Source organism: Capra hircus, chromosome 18 (genome assembly GCF_001704415.2).
Source record: "Capra hircus breed San Clemente chromosome 18, ASM170441v1, whole genome shotgun sequence".
Classification (NCBI taxonomy): Eukaryota; Metazoa; Chordata; class Mammalia; order Artiodactyla; family Bovidae; genus Capra; species Capra hircus.
Window position 1 is genome coordinate 64383699 of NC_030825.1, and position 10355 is coordinate 64394053.

Sequence of the window (10355 nt, forward strand, 5' to 3'; positions counted from 1 at the left end):
TGCCAGCTCACTTCACACCAGGGCCCTCACGGTGTTATGCTCTTCAGCCTTCTGCTGGGTTGAGCCAAGCAGTTGATAACTTAAAAGGCACAAGATTCTCAAATCCTTGGCTTTGGTGAAAAGAAGCAGAAAAGACAAAACATGCAATTATCGATGGATTAACACAACACGTGCAAAGCCTCCCTGGGGTAAGTATTCCCCTGCAGCCCTCAGTGATCTGGAGTGGACTGTCCTGTAGAATTCTCTGTGGTGACAGGACTTTTTAAACATCTGCTCTGTCCAGCACCATGGCACCTGGCCACATGACACTACTGAGCACTTGAAATGTGGTGGGTATGACTGAAGAACTGAATGCTTCACTTCATATACGTGTAGAGTCATTGTCTGTCCCGCGTGGCTGGGTGAGTACTTTATCAGCCAGTGAGGATCCAGACTGAAGGGGATCTTGTTGTCGTATTTCTACCCCTGGAACCACAGCACCCTCACTGCACACGGCTGGGAAAAGGATGAGGGGCTTTCCCTGATGGCTCAGTGGAAAGAATGCGCCTGCCAATGCAAGAGACATGAGAGATAAGGGTTCGGTCCCTGGGTCTAGAAGATCCCCTCGAGAAGGGAATGGTAACCCACTTCAGGACCTTGACTGGAGAATCTCATGCACAGAGGGGCCTTGCGAGCTACATAGCATCCATGGGGTCACAAAGAGTCGAACATGACTGAATCGCTGTAGCATGCAGACACGCCACATGTGGCAAGTGGCACCACACTGGATATCTCAAACAGAATATACTTCATCTTTTTATTTGGCCAACGTGCATTGCTTTATTGTTTCATGGAAAGCATTTTGTTTTAAATATAGCAGGTGCACATGTCACTATTAAACTTCCGATCTATCTCTCCCCCCATCCTTCCCCTCTGTAGCTCTGTTTGTTCTCTAAGTCTACAAGTCTGTTTCTGTCTTGTAAACAAGTTTATCCTTGTAAACTATTACTGAACAGAGGTTTTTTTTAATGGCTTTCTTTTATTTTAAACTGAATAATTTGAAGAATCAACTTGCAAATTTTTATGCTTTACTGGAATTTTCAAAACAGTAGGGTGATCATGGTAACCTACCCTGTATGTGCAATTGATCAGAATACATTCTCCCAAAAGGTTACATAGTCAAAACAGAGTATTAGAATAGCCAGGGGATTACTAAGAGGTCATGGGATTTTTGAAGATGATCCTATAATTCTTGGACTCCACTCTTTTTTTTTTTTAACTTTATTTTACTTTACAATACTGTATTGGTTTTGCCATACATTGACATGAATCCACCACGGGTGTACATGCATTCCCAAACATGATCCCCCCTCCCACCTCCCTCCCCATAACGTCTCTCTGGGTCATCCCCGTGCACCAGCCCCAAGCATGCTGTATCCTGCATTGGACATAGACTGGGATTCAATTCTTACATGATAGTATACATGTTAGAATGCCATTCTCCCAAATCATCCCACCCTCTCCCTCTCCCTCTGAGTCCAAAAGTCCGCTATACACATCTGTGTCTTTTTTCCTGTCTTGCATACAGGGTCGTCATTGCCATCTTTCTAAATTCCATATATATGTGTTAGTATACTGTATTGGTGTTTTTCTTTCAGGCTTACTTCACTCTGTATAATCAGCTCCAGTTTCATCCATCTCATCAGAACTGATTCAAATGTATTCTTTTTAATGGCTGAGTAATACTCCATTGTGTATATGTACCACAGCTTTCTTACCCATTCATCTGCTGATGGACATCTAGGTTGTTTCCATGTCCTGGCTATTATAAACAGTGCTGCGATGAACATTGGGTACATGTGTCTCTTTCTATTCTGGTTGGACTCCACTCTTAACTTCAGAGCTGCTGGGCTGCTTTGGAGGAGGAGAAGGAGTGCCCACGGAGGAACCCCTTTAGAAAGAAATCTAGCTCTTCAAATTATAACACTCTGTGTGCTCAAAGGATGGGGCCAGGTCAGGGTCAGCATGGACTTGGTTTACAGCAAATTCCTCATAGATACTGGGCTTGGTGGAGAGGTGCATGGGGCTCAGGGGAGTGGGAGTGAACAGTCTCTCAGAGAGGGTCCCATGGTTCAAGTGAGTGAATATCACGTCCTCTGCTGATGGATCCTGAAAGGAAGGAGATGTGAAAGATGGAATGAGATGCGATCTTCAAAACCTGGAGCATTGGGCATTGGAGGGGCTCAGGCTATGGCAAGGGTTTGGGCTGGGAGGATCCACCTCGCTGTTCACTATTCTGTCCTCCTTGGGCTCTCCTTCTGTGATGGCAACATCTGAGAAAGGAAGAGAGTCAAGGCTCTTGGGGTGGGGGCGATTCTCCTAGACTTCCATATCTTTGGTGGGGACATAAAAGCCAAAAAAGCAGGTGTATGCCCCAGGTTGCTGAGTCTGTCTACTCCACTAAATTAAAAAAAAAAAATCCCGTATATAAGCCCAGCCACTGACAGACTGTCTCAGGAATTTGTGCAAACCCACAAAGCCCATCCTACATCTTCTGTTATAGACCATCCTCTAATGTGTATCAACAGATTCCCAAGATCATAAAGGGGAGAAGCATAGATGGCTGTGGTTGAGGGGAAGAACAGGGCTTGGAATGTCCCTGGTGGCTCAGGGATTAAGGGTCAAGCTTCCAGTTCAGGGAGCGTGGGTTCTATCCTTGGTGGGAGAACTGAGACCCCACATGCCTTGAAGCAACTATCCTCAATGCTGCAACTGCTGGTCTCGCAAACTCTGGAGACTTGAACTTCACCCCAGCACCACAACGAGGATCCCCCATGCTGCAGCTGAGACTTGATGCAGCTAAGAATAAATTAACACATATTTTCATAAAAAGAACAGGGTTCCATGGTTCTCTGGAAGATCTTCCCTCAGGGATTACAGCAATGGAAATCAGTTTTTAACCTACAGGAAGTGAAAACGCCATTCCCTGCTATAAGCCCACCTCCCCCTGGGTCAGATGATGCTGTGCTTTCCTCCTTCAAACTTAACGATTGTGGGTAGAGCACCAGTGACAGTTTGGCTCTTCATACTTACTTTATGGGTGACCAGTGACAGACAAGAACAGCGAGGAAGATGCTGGTATAGATGAAGGCTACAGAGAGCCTAAGGAGAAGGTGCAGCTGGCTGGAGTGGCCTTGAGGAAGCCGTGCTTCTGCCAATAAGCCAAAGGAAGAAGGTCTGGTTATCCGTTGCTTACACCCTGCCCCTACTCACAGGAGTTCTTGTATCCTTGTGTCAAAGTGTGTCAGCAGCTCTCAACCTGATCAGTATCATCTCCACCTCCCAGGAGGCACCAAAGCATCCAGGAGAGATGCTTGCAGCAGATGAAGTAAAGAGGTCATGCAAGACCAGCAGCGGTCTGAAACCAGGTCCCCCAGGCACCGATGCAGTTTTCCCCTTTGCCCGTATGACAAGGCATGGTGTTTTTGCATGAATGGGGACTGCTTTAATCGTCCATACATTTCCCTCTCCATCCACATATGTCTGGAATGGAATCCTCATGAAGACACGACACTTCTATTTCTGAACTGTGGAATGTTCAGTTCATAAACACTAGCGGAGGAATAGCACATATGAATGTGCTCCCTAAAATTCTCCCCTTGCCCCCGATCCTTCCCCAAAGATGCTCGTGGAGGGAGGGTGAGCAGCTCCCTTAGCATGGGGTCAAGTCACTCTGTCTCGCTTTGTTCAATGTAGAAATTCCCAGTCCCAGAGAATGAGAAACTCAGTGGCCTCTCTGGTTCTAATACAGACCATGATCTCAAATGCTGACATGACAAGGAGGTTGAGGAGCCCTAAATCACAGAACTGGGAAGTGGTAGAACCAACACTCACACAGGAACCCTCTGTCTTCTCAGAAACTTGCTGAGGTAGGAGACCGTCTTGCTTACCTTCTGTGGTGTGTGGATCCATGTTTGATGGGCAAGTGCTTGTAGTGGATCCTGGGGGAGAAAAGCCAGAAGGGGTGAACAGTAACCTTCCTCACCCCACCAAAGGAGGACTCTTGTTCAGGAAGGTTGACCTCCTGCCTTCCTTGACTCTGTCATCCCTCAGAGCACTGATGGGGGAGGGGAGAGCTTCTGGTCCCTCCCCGTGAATGCACTGAGTAGACCCTCCATCCTGGAGAAGGGATGGTGGAAGGAGGGGGGAACCATATGCCTGGTGGTGAAAGACAGCTGTAAGCAAGAGACATCCTCTCTGCTCTGGGAAGGAGTGTCTGCGCCCTTTAATTGGGAATCACCTGTATGTCAGAGCTGCTTCTGGGAGAATACTAAGAGCAAGGAGCCAAGGCAATCTCTGATATTCCCAAATCAGCCCAGCCTCTCCTCCTCCTGGGTCTACCCTGACCCTTTTCTGTATTTGCCTGGGTAGACAGGACTCTGCTGTGGAGCATCCATACAGGAGGTGGAAGAGGGCTGAGATGCCATCTACCATCTCTCTCCCTCTCTGGTTCTCATTGCCTCCATTTCCCAGAAATGCTATGGTTCCCCTGACACCAACACGGAGCCCTTGAGATAGAGCTCATGACAGTAAGATGTTATGCAAAAACACAAATGGACTTTTTGCCCGGTGCAATCTCGTTTACTATAATGTAAAGCACGGGACTCATCATCAGTTCTAAATGCAAGAATGCTGGAGTGGGCTGCCATTTTCTCCTCCAGGAGACCACCTTTAGTCAGGACTCTTCACTATGATCCATCAGCTTGGGTGGTCCTGCACGACTGGCTCATAGCTTCCCTGAGGTACGAAGGCCCCTTCACCACTACAACGCTGTGATCCATGAGGAGGAGATCGTGAAGGACAGAGGAGTCTGTCGTGCGGCAGTCCATGGGGTCGCAACGAGTTGGACACAGCATAGCAACTGAACAGAAACAACAGAGGATGGGCCAGGAAGAGGTGCCTCACCTGTGACAGACAGGAACAGGGGGTCGCTGGAGTCTGACCACGAGTAGGGAGAGTGAGTGAAGGAGCCGTAGCACCTGTAGACCCCGCTGTGGGCTGGGGTCCCAGGACCCAGAGGGAACTCTGCCTGGAGTGCTCCGCGGGGGCCCCGCACTTCAGCGAGCGGGCGCCCAAGGTTCTCACCCTCCTTGAGAAGATGGAACTGGTCAAAGGCGCTTTCGGAGCTGCAGACCAAGGTCATATTCTCCCCTGACGTCACCACGGGGCCCCCCTGGGCTGAGAGAGAGGGTTTCCTGGATCGACCTGCAAGGAAGAGACCTTGATCTCAGAGCACAAAGTAACTCTAGTCCTAAATAGAGGACTAAAGCCTGAAGTGTGCAACAAGAGAGGCACTGCAGTGAGAAGGCCGCCCACCGCCAGGAGAGAAAGCCCCACAGCAAGGGATACCTGGCACAGGGAAAACTTCAGAAATAACTGTAAAAATGGAGTGTCATTTATGTTCGATACAGGATACAGAATGCTTGGGGCTGGTGCATGGGGATGATCCAGAGAGATGATATGGAGTGGGAGGTGGGAGGGGGATTCAGGATTGGAAGCTTGTATACCCTGTGGTGGATTCATCTCAATGTATGGCAAAACCAATAAAGTATTGTAAAGTAAAATAAAGTAAAAAAAATTTTTTTTAATAAAATAAAAATAAAATCCTTTTGAACAAATTAATAATTTTTAAAATGGATTGTCATTTAATGTCCTTTTTTAAAGAAAGAGTATATGTGTATATATATGAATAACTGAACCACTCTGTTGTACAACAGGAATTAACAACATCTTAAATCAACTAGAATTCAACAAACATAAATAAAAAATAAAGTAAAAAAATCAAACGTGTGCTTCTCTTGAAATAAATGGAACTTACTAGCTACTGCTGGGAATATCAGAAAACGTGGCATTGACCCAGAAGAACAGATTATGGAGTAGAAATTGTCAGAATCTCATTTGATCTTTGACCATCTCATTCTTAGGGGGGGGTGGGTTCAGGGCTACCATGCCCACCCCCAGGTGCTGAAAGGGACTCCTCAGTGGGAGGGTTGGAGGGACCACTCCCCCCTCTTTGTGCAGAAGGATGCGTAAAACCAAGAGCCTGAGCAACTTCAGAGTGTCGCCCTCCATCTCGATCACCCAGGGGCTGGACTGCAGGGTGTCTGGTACCACATGTGCTGCTGACAGAGGAAGGGAGCTCTGACATGAAAGCAGGAACCCAACGCCTTAAGCAACCATCACTGGCTTCCTGAGCGGGCAATTTCCCGTGTCCCTGCTCTGGTACATTTTTCTCCATTGGTCGATCTTTCACGTTCTTGCTGCTTCCCTCTGTCACCAGCTGTGTCTTCCCCTTAGCACACGGCAGGGACTCTGTTCTCTTCTCCCTTCCATGTTCACACCTCCTCTCTCTGCTTTGTTCCCTCTCCCGACTTTGTGAGTGTCTCTGCACGCCTGTCATTCTCTCCTGGTACTGATGCTGGACTGGACACCAGACCTGTGACACAGAGAGCAGAAGGGACTGATCTAGTCACACTCACCTGTGATGATGATGTCCACGGGGTCACTGGGCGCTGACCACTCATAGGGGGAGTGGCTGAGAGAGCCATAGCATCTGTAGCTGCCCACACTCGCCAAAGTCATGGAGCCAATGACGAAGTCAGCTGGGGCCTGCCCACCAGTGAGCGTCTCTCCACATCTCTGGAAATGCCCTGTGCTGCTTGTTTTGTGCAGGATAAATTTGTCAAGCAGCGTCGATGAGTTACAGCGGAAGGTCACATTCTCTCCCTCATGCACGAGGGGGCCTGGGTGGGCTGAGATGGAGGGTTTTGGGAACACACCTAGGAGCAAAGAGGGTGTGAGCTTCAGTGAGTCACCTCACCTCGGCGCTTCCCCTGACATCTGAAGGTGTGAAAAACCTCCCCATGAAGCAGCAAAGCCAACTGCCCTTCCTGTCTGTTCTTTCGCATTTTCTTCAGCCTTGTGCTCGGGCCCTGGCTCATGCTTTTCTGTTTCTCATTCCTCAAGACCTCCAGCCTCCTCTGTGTTTATTCTAAGCTCTTTAGCTGCTGGCTCTGCTCTCAGACTCATTCATGCGTACTCAGTCCCTTCATTGTGTCTGACTCTGTGGGGCCCCATGGACTCTGGGACGCCATGCTCCTCTGTCCATGGGATACTCCAGCTGAGAATCCTGGAGTAGGTTGCAGTGCTCCTAACTTCATCCCATCCCTGTTATGTGTGGTGGGGGGCTGGGGTGGGTCTCGTTCTCTGGTAGAATACATACCAGGTATAATACATACACTGGGTCCCTTCACACTCGTCTCCGAGAATATGGGTGATGATTGGCAGGAGACTGGGGAGGAGGTGGAGAAAAAAGTGAACACTTCCCCACCTGTGACCCCCACTTCATGTCTCTGGAGACATTCCTGAACTGACAGCTCCCTACTGGCTGGCAGGTGCTGGATCAGGGTCCCCCCTTGGCCTCCCAGTTGACAAGCAGTGGCAGCATCCTGTCTAATTAATGCCTAGGGAGGCTCCTCCTTCCTGAGCCAGGGGAGTGCATCCCTCTATTCAACACCCTGAGTTTAAACTCTCAGACTTGGTTCTCTTTCCTTGGTTTGGTTCTGGCTGGGAATCCTGAGGATGTCTTTGGATGCGCGGTCACGTGGACCTATAGTAGGATTGCCTGCAGGCACGGGCATGCCGAACTGAACTTGACCCCTCCTACCTGTGACCACAATCGTCAGGGGGTCACTGACATCAGACCACACAAAGCGAGACCTGCTGGCAGAACATGTGTAGGACCCAGCATGTTTTCTGGTCACCGGGCCAAGGGTGAAGTTCTTGGAATGTCCCTGGAGCTTGGGCAAACTTGTCTCATCTCTTTTGAACAGTCTGAATATCACAAATGGACGACTGGAGTGACACGAAAGAGTCACGGTCTGTCCTAATGGAACCACGGGGCTTGGCCAGGCTGACAAAGAGGGCTTCTCATATTCACCTAGGACAGAAGGAGACACAGGCTTTGAGAGAAAAACAGGAATAATCACCTCTTCCCACTACCCTCGTGGGCACTTCCCCTTTAATTCTTCCAACTCTCCTCCCCTAAAGTGCATCACCCTGATGCTCAGGGCCACCTGGGGCCTGGGGACAGACAGAGACACAGTCAATGCAGGACGGACATCATGAGGTTCTAAGAATACGATTCGTGGAACTGATTCTTCTCCTTGGGTTGACAAAATGTTGAGAAACTTTCTCTCAAAACACAAAACACTGGGGATTCCCTGGCGGTCCAGTGGTTAGGACTCAGCACTTTCTCTGCCGAGGGCCCGAGTTGAATCCCTGATCAGGGAACTACCGATCCTGCAAGCTGCACAATGCAGGCAAAAGAAAACATCACCAAAAAGTTGATGCCTGGACAAGAAGGGAAAGGACTTCCGTGTTGCCTTTGTTGTAGCTCAAATGGTAAAGAATCTTCCTGCAATGCAGGAGAGCAGGGTTCAGTCTCTGAGTTGGCGAGATCCCCTGGTCAAGGAAATGGCAACCCACTCCTGCATTCCTGCCTGGAGAATCCCACGCATAGAGGAGCCTGGTGAGCTACAGTCCATGGGGTCGCGGAGGTTGGACTCGACAGAGCGACTAACACTAACACAACTAAGCAGTGAGAAAGCCACTTGCCTGAAAAGAAGGAAGCAAACCTTGACCCTCTCTCTTTTGTTAGCTAACCTACATCAGATCTGTGACAAAGTCCAGGTGGCCCTGCCTGATGGTCAGACCCTTCCCTGGGGTCAGCTCTAGTGGGTGCTCCTGCAGATCCTGTTGTTAAGGCTGGATGGAGATGCCATGAGCCACCTTGTTGTGGGAGTGGGGGTCTGTGGGGTGCAGCATCTTGCTCCCCTCTCATGATTGAAATGGCACTCAGTGGGCCCAGCTCCCAGCTCCCAGACTTCATACTGTGCCTTCAGGTCCAGAGTCCAGAGCTGGGCTAACCTCTGGGGAGAGTAAAGATGAATAACAAGGCCAAAGGGGGACCTGGGATCCACAGGGCACACGGTTCTCACTGTACTGACAGGGGGCTCTCCCTGCCCCCAGTGTCATCTGCATCAGCAGGAACTGCTCTGCTCAACAGAGAAATAAGGGATGCGGAGGACTCACCCACAGCTGCCCAGATCCTCAGACTCACACAGAATCCTAGGAGGAAAACTCCGTCAGAGATGGCTTGTTCTGATGGACCCCACGCTCCTTGCACCCACACCAGGAATCTGGTCTGTGGTGCGAGGACCCCCCGATTTCCACCATAAGCCTTTCTGACTCTGTCTTTCCGAACTCACCGAGACTCAGGAGGCTGAGGAGTGTGGGGCACATGGCTCTGCTTCTGTGAGACGGGAGGCAGAACTGAGCAAAGCTGACTGAGTGACAGGATGCGGAAGCGGTCAGTGCTGTTGGTACAGTCAGCCTGGTTCATGTCACATGGGAAGATGGCCAGCCTCTTCTCACGTCAGGGATGAAAGTCTGACCTGAGACGCATCACTGAGCACACCTCATGGCCCGATCTTCACATTTGTTTCCCTAAACACTGTAAACCTAAGAGATTCGAACAGATCTTGCTGCCTTTAGGAAGTAGTAACGGTGATTCTGTGTATAGCATGCAGGATGCTTTTCCCAAGCTCATGATAAATCTCATTAAACTTAACTCTTTGCAGAAGAGAAATCACATGTACTCACATCATAATTCAGGCTCAGTGCATGTTGGCAATTAAAGACTCATTAATAGAGACTTTGATTCTGCATTTTATGAGAAGACCAGACATGTGTATTATGGCTCTTTGAAAATATTACAGTATTCTGCACTGTAATATATGTGATTAAGAAACTAACTGTGTTAGTTTCAGGTGTAGAGCAAAGTGATTCAGTTATACATATGCATACATCTACTGCTTCTCAAATTCGTTTCCCACTTAGGTAGTTACAGAATGTTAAGTAGAATTCTCTCTTTTATACAGGAAGTCCTTCTTGGTCATCCACGAAAATATAGCCGTATTTGTCAATCCCAAACTTCAAATCTAACCTCACCCTGAGACTATCCCCTCTGGTAACGATAAGTTCATTCTCTGTGAGTCTGTTTTGTAATAAGTTCATTTTTTCAGACATCACAAGTAAGCGATATCATGTGATATTTGTGTTTCTCTGACTCTTCTTCACCTGAAATTATTTCGTGACTGTGACTGCAGACTTTGCACACAGACACTCTCTCTGTCTCTCTCTCTTCCTCCCTTTCCAACCCAAGGACCACCCGTGTACACAAAGATAACGTGTGTAAAGATGACGGTTGTGTTTTTTGGGAGGGGGATTTGTTCTGCCTGTAAAGGTGGACCACA

The 10355-nt window shown here is 48.7% G+C and overlaps 1 protein-coding gene across 1 annotated transcript; it reads right to left on the bottom strand.

The window, feature by feature from the left end:
• On the bottom strand, positions 1822 to 9376 carry LOC102190217 (putative killer cell immunoglobulin-like receptor like protein KIR3DP1). Its single transcript, XM_018063119.1, has 8 exons — positions 9309 to 9376; positions 9133 to 9168; positions 7706 to 7978; positions 6519 to 6818; positions 4945 to 5244; positions 3930 to 3980; positions 3073 to 3190; positions 1822 to 2148 (listed from the first exon to the last, which is right to left on the bottom strand). The coding sequence occupies exons 1-8, from the start codon at positions 9340 to 9342 to the stop codon at positions 2127 to 2129; spliced, it is 1134 nt and encodes a 377-aa protein (XP_017918608.1). The 5' UTR covers positions 9343 to 9376; the 3' UTR covers positions 1822 to 2126.